Consider the following 15654-nt stretch of genomic DNA (forward strand, 5'->3'; position numbering starts at 1 on the left):
CAAAATAATGAAATCCTAATAATATAGCAATATTACTGAACTGTACTTATACATTAGTATTCCGTTAGATAAAATCAATTCAAGGTAATCTAACTTCCCAAAAAATATCCAATCTTGTTTTCGATATATTATTATGTTTTATCCGCAGACAACCCACACGTCCATGAAAACAAACTGGCAACTGCCGTAGTAGACTAAACAGACGATAACAAATAAGGTAGTCGACAGTCGTCAATAAAAAGTCATTAAAAAATGTGATAATTTGCAAAAACTAACTTTAAATATACATAATACATATATTGCCATCTACATCTACCTATACCTCCTATTTAATAAGTTTCTTGGTAAGCGTATAAAATATTTTTCTTACAATCTTACGTTCATATACGAAATTTTAAATTATAATAATACGAGTAATAAAAGGTTTATAAATGGATACATTTAGAATAGGTTAAAGCATAATAATTAAATGGACACACGCGTATTCATGCTGAATGAGGAAATTATAGCTGCATAAGAATTTTGTTTTTATGTTGTATTAACTATTAATCAATTATGAATTAACTCATTAATTTAAACATATTTTTGGTAATTTTGTTTTTTTAGCCATTTTGAAAGATTATCTAAAACACTAGAGGACGATATGCGAGAGATTAAATTTTTAGAATTCACGATAATCGAATTTATTGATCGATTCAAGTTTGAATCTGTAACTTATTGTTATGAACCCGAGTCCATGTTACAACTTTACAAACAAAGGTACCTACATATATGGTTTATCCCTCTCATTTTGTCAAACAATGGACATCAGATAATATAGAAAAAAACCAACTCGATGTATTTCCATAAAAATATGAGTTTAAGGCTAGATCTTGAGTAAAATGAATTGTGTATTCACGGGGGGGATATGGGTGATAGATCTCCCCTTGGTCTTTTTTTTACTGATATGTTTAATAATTTCGTACGTATACTACAGAAATACAGAATTGAAAACTTTATTATAATATTGAATATTGATATATTTAGAAGTTGTAAATATTATGGTTGATGCCCGTAGTCTATACACGACTTACTGCTAAATAGCCTAAATATGTACATGAATACATGGTTGAAAACAATTCGTATCGTAAATCGTAAAATGTCGTCAATCTTTATTATTGTCAATAACGATCCGGTTAGGTTAGGGGTATTATCATGATTTTAATAATAAGCATTTGGTTGCTATTTCAAAACATATTGCAGGGTGAGGGCATGTATAAATAAATAGACATTCTAAATAATAAATTCCAATAATTAAATAAAATACAAATAATAATTAAACTTAAATACTAAAATATGAGTTATTACCTACTTATTTTTATAATTTATAATTGCAATAGTTTATTTTTAATCCAGTATAATAATTCACTACTCACTATAGTTGAACATTCGCACTAGTGCCGAACTTCCACCTAGGCAAACTATTTTCCCGGGGCCTAGGCCACCGGCTAAGTACTAAAAAGAATGGCCCTTCTTTAGTAGCTGCATTGAGACCCTGAGACCCTTAAGTTCGGAGCACTGATTGGTACACTATTTTTTTCTGTTTTCGTCCTACATATATATTTATATACTTATCATGAGGTACTACATATTGTATTCTTATGGTTTCCTCCATTTTACAAAAAATTAATTACCTATGAATAATTAATCTTCAAAAGAATACAAATTTATATATTTATGTGTTGGTTCTTATTGATAATAAGTATATAAATTCTCAACATTTTTGAGAAATAATAGTGATGACAAGTGTCGAGGAAATTATATATTTGCCGATGTATATCCCCCCCCCCTTGATAAAATCCTAAATACGCCACTGAGTAAAATCACTTAGGTATTTATAATGTTAAAAATGAAAAGTTTAATATGTGATCATACAATATTTTTTCGATATTTAATTATTATTAAGTAATAATAAGTAACCTACAAGGCTGAATAATTTTAAAATGTAGGTACTAAGTAAATTGGTACCTATTATTCATTGTAAAAATTAATAAACTAGACTAAATTGGCAGTATACTCGTACAGTCGTACCTATATCCTAATTATCAATATTACATTTTTACCTATACATAGTAAGTAGTAATAAGTACCTTTAGTACCTACTTTTAATCATAGTTTTTTAAACCAATACAGCATATTGGACGATAATGCAATTTTACAGATATTATAAATTGTAATTATAACTATTATGTATCAAAAACCGAAATACCTAATTCAAATTAATAATAGTAGCAATAAAATCAACAAACTTATTATTGTTAATTTAAAAAAAAAGTATTGTTAATCCATAGATTAACGTAGGCATTGCATTATTGATTAGCTTATTTAATTAAGTTATTTGTTAAAATTTTAAACAGCAGTGTGTTAAAATTTATTGCGTTAGAAATAATTAAACTTGGTAATATTAACAATAATTAATTTTGTAAAATTAGTTTGATTCCGAATTAATTTTACAAAATCTATACTTCATTTATAAAACGTAATTTTGTTATATTAACAACAATTTTTATAAAATTGAATATACTAAATACTTTTCATTTAAATTAATTAATTAGTGGTGACAGAATTATGGAAATATAGGTTTACTGAGCTAAATTTTATCTACCTATATATGGCCGTTAGTGATAGTACCTAATATTATAAAAATATAATAAAATTAGTGTGAAGGTAGCCCTTACTCCTAAGCCCTGGATTGGCTGGATATTCGGAATATTTATATTTCTGTCTCTATCATGTTACTTAATTTAATGAGCATAAATATAAAATACCTATAACCACGGGCGCATTAAAGAGATGGAAATGGGAATTTGTCCCGGGCGGAAGTATTTTGGGAGCGGTAAATTGATTGATTGCCTATAAAAACCAAAAAACTGATCCATTTCATCCAAAATCGACTTAAAATTATAGGTACGTAAGTATACATATACTACTTGCCGTTTCTTATCGAAAAACTAAATTTTTTAAATGACGTAATTTAATCAAAATAATGCACAAACACATTTCATATTATTATGATGGATTTTTGCACACACGAAGTTCATTCAACCACATCAAACAATTTCATGCCGTATATAATTAAATTCGATTTTCAAAATAAATGTTAACACCTTATACCTGCTATGGGCAATATTTTTAATTTTATTAATTTACTTAAAATAACACCGAATCACATAAATTAGTGCAACTCAAGGACCAATACTCACGAATAGACAGTAATAGACAATATAGTTACTACCTATATATAGTATCTATACTTACAATAACGAGAAATCGAGAAATGCATTGGTTGATATCTATATTCTATATATTCTATATATATTTTTTATATAGTAATTGCACCCCTTAAGGCTGAAATATAGGTTAGATTACTTCAATACAACGCTAATATTAGTGTATATTGTATACTGGTATATTATCTATACCTACTCACTAAAATATAATGAGATAAATACATAATTGCCTACTATATTGATCGAACACAATGCTAAATGCTAATATGTTAATTTATAATATTATATTATATAATGTAATAGCTAATAATGCTAGCAATACTTCGTTTTTCTATGAATTCATAAATTATCTGTACAAATTTACAGAACCAATAATATAATATTAATAGTATAGGTGGCAGTGCCGCAACTTGGTATATATTGGTGGGTGTGCAAGTAAATATTATAAGGCCCATTTAGCCAAGGACCTAAATAACTTATAGATCCTTAAAAATATAACTTTCTGTTTGTAGCTATATAGGTACATTATTGTACATAGATGGATGAGGAGTAAAATGACCAGTAGTTCCTAAAACAGTCTATTGGTTTTACAATTTCATTAGGATAAAATTGGGAAATTGGGAAATATCAATAACGTTTTGTATAAAACTATTAATATGAAAATATGTTTCTTATACCATTATTTTTTTGTGCTTATTGTATTATTGTTAAAAATGTCATTACACAAAGTAATTTTTCAAATATGCTCACTCTTTTTTTATGCTTAAATTTTGATTTTTTTTTTAAATTTTTAAATGTAATTATAGACGATATTTTCGAGTACTTATATTTTTCACAACATTTAAGCAGTATCCTGTATTCCGGTGGCGATACCAACTTTATTTTTTTAAAGCAAAATGTGAATCAGATAATTTTTCTGAAAATGTTGACGTATTGTAATCGAAATTTGAACGAAAACTTTAGGAGTTCCGAGTTATTTATTATACTTTAAATACTAGGGAATGAAGATATAATAGTCCATGTTTTGAAAACTGTCAGGCGGTGCAATATTAATCTATAAGCATTTAGTAATAAGTATTAATTATTAACGAATAGTTTATATTGCATACCGAATTATAATTATCGAGCTCGTATCCATTTACAAATTATTTTTGTATTTAAAGTAGAATAACTCCGGAAGTTTTCATTAAAATTTCGATTATAATACGTCAACATTTTTAGAAAAATTACTTGATTCACATTTTGCTTTAAAACAATATATGTTCTCATTTGAAAAACCAATATTGTTATCACCACAGAATACTTCTAAAATATTGTGAAAAATTTAAGTACTCGAAACTATCGTCTTTAATTAAATTTAAAAATTCCAAAACTCAGAATTTGAATGTGTACATAATTTAAACATAAAAATGGGGTGAGCATGCTTAAAAAATTACCTTATAATATGTAGTATACTTATATGAAACGTGTTGTGGCGGGTGGCGCGGTGCGATAAACTATTTGATATACATTCATTTTATACAAAATCCTTCTATTTTTAGATAATAAAAAATTAATTTAATTTCTAAATACACATAATTGTTATTATTAACATTATTGATTAATAATGCTCTTATAGTCTAAACATTTTTCATTCAGAACAGACGTATAATAAATTGTAACCATAAGAATATTTAGAAAAAAAGGCCCATTGTTATGAATTAATTTAGGGCCCGGTCACCCGGGGGTTTTGTGCACCCCTAGCACCACCGGTAATTGCGGCACTGATATGTAGGTAACTAGTAATCTATTTATAATAATTCATTTTTTTAAATCAATAGTGTGCCTAACTACTGTACGGCGTCTGTACCTAGTACCTACCGTTATAGCTGATATTATTAGCTACCTATTACCTAGCTGTAGATTAATATTGTATGCATCTCGCATATTACCATTATATTGTAAGTCGTGGATACATGGATTTATATGGTGTCCTTAATGGTTGTCACTAATCAGTAATAGTATAGTGTAATAATACAAGCTACCAAAAATTATTTTTGAAAATATTAAATTATAAATGTGTAATAGATATAAATAATGACTAATGAATACGTAATTATTGTGTTAATAACAAATTTAAATTGAATTACCTAATATCATTGATTCTAAATACATAGTAAATAAATAGTATTTATAATCTATGCTAATAACAACTCAGAAAAAAAATTATTTTTTGTTTATAATAATTCTACATCTTCATATGTTTACAACAATTCTGTTAAGAATTTTTAGAAATTCATAAAACAAAAAATTAAAAAATGTTATTTTGTATTAATAATTAATATTATATTGTATATTTGTTGTTGTTGTTGAAAAGAAGCATTGATCAAACATATTTAGATATAATTGATGTAAATTGTTTTTGTAGTAAACATTTTTAAATTTTATAGTCGACCGATACTTTTATAAATAATAAACATTTAATAATATAAGTTTTAAATATTTTAGACCTATTTGTGCCAATGGTTTATAGCCGGGACTCAACTTACCGCTTTCAAAATGAACATTGATCACAAATTATCGTGAACCCAATTTATCTAACCCCTTCAGGATTGTTATTTCTAAATTATTTTAATGATAAAATCGGTTTTCGATAATTTAAGCGTATTTGTTTTTTCCATGTTCAACGTCTGAAGAGAAATAACAAACATCGGCGAAAACCTTTAACGTTAATAGTGTTAGCTCAAATTAAACGAGATCGATATAATTATATTTTATAAAATAAATTACCATATATTGGATACTAGCGAGGGAATGAACCGTACAAATATTCTAAATCTATTGATGTTTATTAATATATCTAATATTATGTGTTTAACGACTTACCTTAGGGTTTTCTAAATGTCCTGGTGTCTTGCGCGTATTAGTAAATAAAACAGAAGAGTAATGATTCACAAAATAATTTTAAAACAAGACTACAACCAACATCAGATTGACGACTCTTCCACGATTGGTGTAAGTTTAAATCGTACGAGAGGTGACGTATCATCGTGTATGGTCTCACTAAATTGAATCGGTAATCGTATTGTTTACTGATAACACTTCTATTTTTTTCACGTTATTATTAGACAATGATATTATAATTTAAGTTTCATAAGAATTAAGAATTTATCAAATATATTAAATTACTCTATAAAATATTAATACATTTTCATTTATTAATATTTGAAATGCAAATTTGAAACTACAAAAATTATTATGATACTCTAAAACCGCTACACAAAACGTGAATATACGAGAACTACTCTATCCCTACACACGAAATATACTACACAAGGGTACGGAAATTTTTTCTATGCTAATTATTATTTTAAAACTACAACAGTCTCAAAATAATAACATGATTAATGTAAAGAAACACAATTTAATAAGTGTTGAACTGTAAAAAAAAATGTAAATATAAACCACAAATACGAACTAAAAGAGAATATAAAAAAATTAAAAATTAAAGTAGGTAATACAAAGGTGTATATACATTTAATACAAATTTTTAAAAAATTGAATACTTTCTGAGTTCACAAATCATCTCGGAAGGTTGACAATTGTATGAAGTGTTTTAATTAAATAAAAAAAAAAATTAAAAAAAAAAAAATCATATTAAGTCTTCAGCAGCACACAAACTTTAAAAATTGCATTCAAATAGAAGAAACATTGGAGCCAACGGGTACTAATATCAATACAAAACCAGTCATTAAAAATGCAAATATCAATATTCGTGGGTCGACTGCCAGAAGAATCGATCTAATTTGGTCCAATATTTCTGTAATTAAAAATAAACAAATACATAAATAAGTGTAAATAGGTTCATGGTAAATATAAAATATCTTAACATTAATTTGTATATTTTTTTTTTTTTGTCAAGGTGTAAAGTAAGTAACATTCAGGATATAAATAAAAGTCCCCGCGAATAATGATTTTAAATTAAAACAAAATTATGAATATCGTTAGTTATCATTTAACTCATTTAAGTATCTAATTTCGTCCACATTTAAACCTCATATGTAATAAAAAATATTTGTTTGTATAATTTTTAGTTCCAATATGAACTACCTATGAATATACTAATACATTTTCAAATCTTAAATTGAAGATTTAAAAAAAAAAATTGTGCCAAAGTATTTTTTATACAGATAAAAGAAAAACATACATGGGATCATATAACAAATTTTCAAGAATTTTGACACAGTGAATAATTTTTTATTGATATTTATAGAAAAAAAATTGAAAATTCCCTATAGATCAGTAACAATATTTTGAAAATATTACCATGTATAGAATATGAAAATGATAATTGATAATATATACATTTTGTGAAAATTTAAATTATTCATGAATAATTTGTTTTTGAATTACAAAATTAAAAAACTGTGTAAAGAGAAATTGTTATTTTAAGGTTAGGTGTATGTAATGTCATAAATAAATGAACTCCAAATGCTCATAAAAAACTTTTATAATTAAAAAAAGTCTAATTTGACTTTCCACTAAATTTTTTTTTAATATTATAGGTTGCAGTACTTGTAAATAATCTTATATAAAATTTACAAGGATTTTGATGTAAATGTAATGTTCTGAATAACTCAAAAAGTCAAAGTTTTTTGAAGTAATTTTAAATAATTTAAAGTTTTTATGGTTCTTTGTTTATAAATTGTTACGAAATAAACATATTTTTTCAAAAACTAGTTTAGTGTGAAAAAATGTACGTTTTTCCTTATTTATTTTTATAAGAAATAGGGAACCAGTAACCACCACTTAAATTGAAAATTTAATACATTATACTACCCCAAAAGGTTATGACACAGAAAACAAAACGTATATCGTGGAATCAATACATTCATCCTATCGCTCAGGATCTAAAACAATTTCATTTTGAGTACATAAAATCTATAAAATATACATTATAATATAACATACAAACAACAATGTTTGTATATAACTAATTATTGATTTGATATTGTTTTTAAAAACTTATAATACAATATAATATTATTTTTTAAATTAAATTAAATTTTACTATTTCTTAGAAAGTCAATTTTTGGACTCTAACATTGTTCATCTTAGTCTCAGTTAACATTTTTTTTTTATATTTAGTATAAAGTTATAGATTACATAAAAAAATAATTTTAAGTTTACATCCACCCAAAATCACAGTTCATTAGTATTGTGATTTGTGATACAAGAAATACATATATTTTAGAAAACATCAATACAAAAAAAATTATTCAAACAGAACATCTTCAAATAAATAAATAATATAAAAAATTGTTTATTTAACAAATCATTCTTTTATTATTTTAATATTAATTAATATAATTATGTATTATTATTGATTCCACGGAAGACAACTGATAATCCGCAACGCGGATAATCGAGAGTACACTGTATACTGTGTCTGGGTTAAAATAATTATAAAAAAATGAAACTTACGTTTAAAAAGCGGATTTACTGGTAATGGAGTTCTGTTACTCAGTAAAATTTTGTGAGACTTCAATGTATCCAATAATACTTGACTATTTTTATCCATTGGAGCTATAAATTCAGAATCTAATACTTGCCGATTCCACCAAATTCCTTTCTCCCTACATAATAGTTATAAATAACATATATTTTAATATTTTTTCACTATTATTATTATCTTCTAAATCTTAAAAATTAAAATTACATTATACACCTAATATGTAGTAAACTTACCTTTGTAACTTTGACGAAAACTGATATTTATACAAAGATACTTTAACAAACTTAGGTGGTTTTTTACCGAATGGTAATTGATTGGTGTTTAATAATGAAAGTACTTCTTTTTGATTATTTAACAAACGATACAAAACACTCATAAGCCATGGATTTTGAGCCGGTAAAGAGTGAGCAGCAAAATACAATTGACGATCAAGTAATGGCTTATAAGGAGCTAAAAATAATAACAAGTTATAATTTGAATAAAAATTAAACAAGGTATCAATTTTAAACAAAATACAAACCAATAATTGGTGGCGTAACATTTACATTTCCAGGTTTGTATAAGAATTGATATTCATGCCAAGGTCCTTTAATATCACTAGCTCCTTTTATAATAATTTCTTTACGGTTTTCCAGATTGATAAATTCTTTGGGTGGTAAATAGGAGTTACTAATTTTATAAGGAGCTAATTTATTGTAGAACATATTTAAATCTTTTGGAACAGTATTATTAACACTTTGATGAAGAGCAGAAAAATTGACCGAACTTAAGGAGAATATACCCAAACAAATAGATACATATAATGTTGATGTTATTAATGCTGAAAAGGAACCATCAGGTTTACTCTTTAAAGGCAGAGACGAATAAAGTGCCTTTAAACATTCAAAAACAAATGAACCTAAAGCAAAATAAGCAATAAAAGGCAAACTTTTGCCTAAAACAAGATTGAATTGTTGCTGTGTAAATGCTGAAAAAGTGAAATTATATAAATAAAAAATTATTTTTAAATAGTAATTAAATTAAAAATTTACCTATTGTGAAATCTGGTGTATTTGCTGGAGAAATACGGAAATTATACAACATAGGGAAAACAGCTATAAGTATGCTAATAACATTGATTGTCATAATTCTTGTGAATACAGTAGAACACCATTGGCGAGTTCTAGCAAGGGCTAATTCTAGTAAACAACAATTTTGTTTTAAATTATGAAATAACATATAATTAAAAAACTGTTTTTACCTCTATAAAATGTATGGTCATCCAACAATGATAAACACAAAACAATGTATAAAAGATTATAATAGCTATAGTTTCCTGATGCCAAGATGCCGACTTGCATGAATACCTTAAAATATAAATATAATGTTAATGTTATTTGAATATTGCTTTAAGAATTCAAGTATTTTAATAAATACAATCATTCGATAATTTAATGATAAGAATAGTACATACATACTATCAAATAAAAATAATACCTGGATATAAAAGGCCAACTTTTTAACTGAACGAATGGGTATCAAGAACATCAATGGAACCAATAAATCATTAATTTCTGCAAATACTGTGATAGTTTTCAAAAACCAAAGTGGAAAATAGTGTGCATACCAGGAAATGGCATTTGGTAGAGGCATACTTTCAAAATATTTTGATAAAGCTGAAATAAAATAAAAATATTACATTTAATTGTATGTCTTTTATTATTTACAATTTCATGAAACTTTGTGAAAAACCATGTAAAATATATCAAATTTTAAGTCATTTGATAGAATAGGTATGGTCTCATAAATACTTAAAACTCTACTCTTTCCACCAAAAAAATGTGGTTATTTAGCACATTTAACTGAAAACAAAGAGTGGAGAGGTAGATTGTTGCAACAAAGCATGACGGTTTTTGGTTTGTATGCAACCACATTCTTTTAGTAAACAGAGTATATATAATTACAAAAATCAGTTGAAAAATATTTAATGTACCATATTATAAATTAACAGATCAAGTGATCAAGCTGAATTATTAAAAATATTTAAAGTTACATACCAGTCAAATCATACCAGATTGATGACTTGGAACTCATTTTAGCAACACCAGCAGAAAATGCTACTCTAAATAGCAACCATCTCACAAGCCAAAAAGGAATGGAATCATGTGGTAATGACGCAAGTGAAGTTTGTAGACGTAAATTGCGTTTCTTCGAAGGAACTCTTAATTTTTGAAAAGGCAATGGTGCAATCAATATACATAATAATCCTACTTCCAATAGAAGTTCATCACTAAATTAAATAAATTTGATAAGATACATTTTTATGACAACAAAATAAAACAATACACATATATAAAATACTTACGCCAAGTCTGACAAAAATACTTGACCAACATTGTACAATGATAAATATGAGATCCAAAGAGAGAAAAATAAAAATTTGTTGCAAACTTTTTGTGTCAAAAACCTTAAAAAATAAATTAATAAATACTTAACTTTTTAATTATTTAAAAATGTATACAAAGTAATTTTTTTTATAATTATTAAAGAATATTTATTAAGTACTAATATTTTTTAACCCATAATAGTATTTAATAAAAACAAATAATAATAAAACTATAGGTATGACAAGTTAGACATTTGAACTACAATAATATCTTCTACAAATATAATTAAGATTTAGTTTGTACTGTTTTAACTCTAATGGGAAATTATAAGTGGATCAGTTATTATAAAATTATAACTAGGGACCGGATTTATATGCAAATGCATATATGTATTGGAATTAGCTTTTTGAAATCTGATGAACATTGTCCCCGATTTAGATCATTCTTATTAAAATAACACTCATTTTATTTTGCATATTTCAATGCATAATTGTAGTTTTATAGTGCATATTATTATTTATAACACATATATTCGTTTTTCGTCGTATTTTTAAGTTCACAGCCACATAATATACGTTTGAACACATTAAAGAACTTCTGATTATCCAATGCAATAAGGTAAAATATGAATTCAATTTTTGTTTTCAGTTTTTATGAATATGAGCTAATACTTTATATACCATATTAATTAATAAATATTTTTACTTAATTTTACATACATACATACATACATATATTTACATATTTTTATGTAATTTTTAACATTTTAAGTGCATATTTAAGTACATATTTTATAACATATTACAGCATTTTTAGAAGCATATTTTTAGGATTTTTGTGCATATAAATCCGCCCCCCTTAATTATAACACAACACTAGGACTTATGTTAAGGTAAAAATTGTTATATTATTGGAATTTTTAAGGTTGGCAAACTAATGAAGAAATATAAATACATATATGAAATAATACACAATATGTATTCATGGATTTTGTACAGAATAAAATCATAAGAATCAAAAATAAATGTATATACTAGAGGTCGCAATAAAACATGTAATGAACTACACGGATACCCATGTTTTACCTATGACGGGATAAAGCCCTTGCAATAAGTGAGCTTGAATACTCATATATTTAAATAATGAAAAGTAAATTTAATAAATAATACAGAATATAATAATAATAATATTTTATTGTTATTTGATATTGTATTCAATTTTCAAAAAAAAAAATTTTTAAATTTAAATGAATGATATTTAAATTATTTGAGACAATATTTAGACAAATCAATATAAACATTTTACTATTATAAATATTTATATTTTAAGTATATCTAAATTACAATATACATTAGCTATACAATGAAACCTCTATTAATGGACAACTCTCAATAGTGGACACTTCTAAATTCCATGGCAAAAATGTATGCACATAATAGGAATTATAACCTCTTAATAGTGGACGTGGACACAATAACCTGGTACCAAATTAAAAATTATCTCTCATAAATGGACACAATACATGTACATATCGAAAACGTTTAAGTAAGAAGAAGTAGAAGAATACAAGTCGATATACAATCCAACGTTTGAAGAAGTTTAGAAAACAATATATAATTTAAAAACATATTTTAAAAATAAAGAAAATGATATCGCATTATCAATGGTAGCCAATTTACAAATTCATTGTGAAAAGCAGAAAAAATGTACATAAAAAAAAATTACAGATTTTTTTAATTGTACATTATCATTAAACATTCTTATAATAATTTTTAATACATACATTATACATACACATACTTATATTATAGTATAATAAATAATAAATTAATATTCCAAAGTATATGTTCCTATACAGTGTATAACCAATTCCCTATAGTGTCTCCCTATATTGGACATTTCGTAATTTCAGGCAAATGTCCATTAAGTAGAGGTTTTCTCAATAGTGGAAATTTTTTAATTCCCCGTGGCTGTCCACTATATAGAGGTTTCACTGTAATATATTTTTTACCCGCATACCCGTGTATTCTAATACTTGTTCAAAACCATGACCTCTAGTATATACTATAGAAAAGAACACACATTAAAATATTTTTCCAATTCTTCAATATTTATTGTAATCTATTTATACACGTTTAAATGTACCAATTGGGATTTTATTCTATTTATAAGTTTTGAAAGCATTTATGTTTATTATGAAGTCTATTTTAAATTTTTTTAGTCAAAACTAAAATTCCTTTTTTAGCTTTTTCCATTTAAATTTCTAAAAATACAAGATTTTAAGATTTACATTTAACCATGAAATGATTTTGATTTTAAATGTTTTGTGATACTTGCTATTAAGGATAAATATATATTTTTTTGATAAATTCAAATGTTTTTAAAATTAATATCTGAGTAAAATTTAAATCAGCATGTTTCAACATGTATAGGTAGATTCAAAAACTGTTGTAAAATCTCCTTAAACAATTATAGTACATAAACAAGTTTCTTAACATTGATAAAATAGTTTACTGAAAGCTTTACAATTGCATAATTATTTACATATACAAAGTTTATTTATGTATTAAAATATTGTAAAGAGATATAAAAGTTAATCCATGATAACTTACCCAAAGAATGCAAAAAATATTCCTAATAAGCATATTACATCAAACATATATTCAGCGTTCAAACCAATTTCAGATGAAAACCATAATAATGTAGGTTTAAAATTGAATTTATCAAATACTTTTGGACTCTCGTTAATCAATGTATTTTTTGCTGGCAATATACCATTTTCTCCAAATAGACCTAAAAAAGTTAATAATTAATAATAATAAAAAAAAAATTATCATATATATTTGTATTATTTAAAACCATTAATAACCAACAATGTATTACAAATTATTACAAATATTAAATAAGAATTCATGTGTGGATCTAAAAATAGACATATTAAAATTTACTTGTGTAGCAGTCTATAGGGGGGGGGGGGGGTGCATGGCCCCTTAGCCGCCCCTGCAAAAATTTAGTATTCAACTGGCAATTGAACATAAGTATTTTTAAATTTAACTTTCAAACCAAATTTTACATGGACAAAAACACCTTTTTTATTTTAACATTTTGATAACTAATATATTTAAGCTATTAATTTAGTAAGTATAAAGAATATATCTCGATCAATAAAGATTAACAAATTATAAAGTAAAAATTGATAGAAATCTAATTTAATCCATTGTGATAGATCTATCATTCAAAAAATAATAAATATTGCATAAGTATAAATAGGGAAATATAGATAATTGATTTAAATAGAATACTATTCCTTGCATTACTCTCACCCTAGAGTTAATCAATTGATCATTTGTACCATTAACCGAAAAAAGCATTAATATAATGACACATTTGAATAAGCTTTGATGTTTTTAAGTATCAAATTTGATGTATAGATTAGTTCTTGACCATGAAATATTCAAAGCCTAAAGTATGCGATATGAATACATTAAATTTATATTTTATGTAAATACTACTTATTGTCATCGAGAATATATAATACGTATCAATATTGATTTTGATTTGACACCGACAGACAGATAATGTAAACAGCAAAGTAAATCTGTTGTTATATAGAATCTAGCAATGTGTAAATATTCGGTTAAAAACGTATCAATCCAATGTCATCACAAAAACATTTATTAACAGATGACAGAAAAATGAAACAATTTTGGTTTAAATTGATCAATAACGGTGTGGGAGGGGATCAGCGAATGTCCAAAGGTTGTAGCATAGGAACAAAAAGGGTAAAATTCTCAATATACAATTAAAATATTCTCCAGTACCACACCATCCTTGACATAGATAAATGGTTGGAACACGAGAAACAGACATGCATATACCGAGATTCAATCAGGAAAATAGGGTAAAAAAGGCTGCTAGCCGACCGTTGAACCTTATTCCGTACTTACCAGAATTTTGAACATAAAGAGCGACGAACGCCTGCAAGTAGATGACAGAGACTCCTCTCAGGAAGAGATTCCTGGTATACCGTATATACTGCTGCATGTCAGCTGCGATAGCCGGTTGGGCAGCAATTCGACCAAAAAACTAGAGAAAAATTAAATTTTCACACCGTTATACGATGACGGATTAATATTCAGAAATCATGATGGAGCGAGAGCGTTAAACTACCACGAAAAGTTTAAACTGTTGTAGTTATAGTGTTGTAGTCGTATTGGATTGCCAATTGTCATTCGCCGGGCGGCCCCGTCTTATATATTCATTATCGGTTTTCTTTTCCCTCTGACAAACCGGTGTAGCCAAAACACCGGCGTGAAATATCTCTCGCATTGGCGGGTGTGGAGCCCGCCGATTGGTCGAAGTATACCCGATCACGTTGTGACGCTATTTGGTTACCAAATAAGGGTCACCTCACGGTTACGGTACAGTAAATATGTATTTACGTCTTCCACAACTCGATATCTCTTCAAACAATGTGGATTTTTCTCTCTGATATCTCTGTTGATAATAAATGATAAGCAAGATT

The 15654-nt window shown here is 26.1% G+C and overlaps 2 protein-coding genes across 3 annotated transcripts in view; both read right to left on the reverse strand.

The window, feature by feature from the left end:
* The window catches only part of LOC132921676 (S-adenosylmethionine synthase), a 32460-nt gene extending 26226 nt beyond the window's left edge, over positions 1 to 6234 (reverse strand). Inside the window, exon 1 of one of the 2 annotated variants that reach the window (XM_060984833.1) lies at positions 6135 to 6234. The gene's annotated coding sequence lies outside the window, so the exon portion shown is untranslated. The remainder of the gene's footprint in view (positions 1 to 6134) is intronic. The other variant, XM_060984834.1, reaches the window with a different exon arrangement.
* A 212-nt stretch (positions 6235 to 6446) lies between these two features.
* On the reverse strand, positions 6447 to 15382 carry LOC132921671 (lipase maturation factor 2-like). The gene is made up of 11 exons (XM_060984822.1): positions 15077 to 15382; positions 13742 to 13922; positions 11108 to 11209; positions 10800 to 11032; positions 10240 to 10418; positions 10004 to 10109; positions 9795 to 9941; positions 9284 to 9730; positions 8997 to 9213; positions 8733 to 8884; positions 6447 to 7068 (listed from the first exon to the last, which is right to left on the reverse strand). The coding sequence occupies exons 1-11, from the start codon at positions 15171 to 15173 to the stop codon at positions 6944 to 6946; spliced, it is 1986 nt and encodes a 661-aa protein (XP_060840805.1). The 5' UTR covers positions 15174 to 15382; the 3' UTR covers positions 6447 to 6943.
* Positions 15383 to 15654: the final 272 nt, after the last annotated feature.

Source organism: Rhopalosiphum padi, chromosome 2 (genome assembly GCF_020882245.1).
Source record: "Rhopalosiphum padi isolate XX-2018 chromosome 2, ASM2088224v1, whole genome shotgun sequence".
Lineage (NCBI taxonomy): Eukaryota > Metazoa > Arthropoda > Insecta > Hemiptera > Aphididae > Rhopalosiphum > Rhopalosiphum padi.

Excerpts from the sequence above, each read along its gene's own strand:
- LOC132921671 (XM_060984822.1), bottom strand. The coding sequence starts at position 15,173 with ATGCAGCAGTATATACGGTATACCAGGAATCTCTTCCTGAGAGGAGTC. Across the intron at positions 11,210-13,741 it reads ATATTTTTTGCATTCTTTGG|GTTTTTGACACAAAAAGTTT; the intron begins GTAAGTTATCAT and ends TTATTTTTTAAG. Across the intron at positions 10,110-10,239 it reads AGTTGGCCTTTTATATCCAG|GTATTCATGCAAGTCGGCAT; the intron begins GTATTATTTTTA and ends TTATATTTTAAG.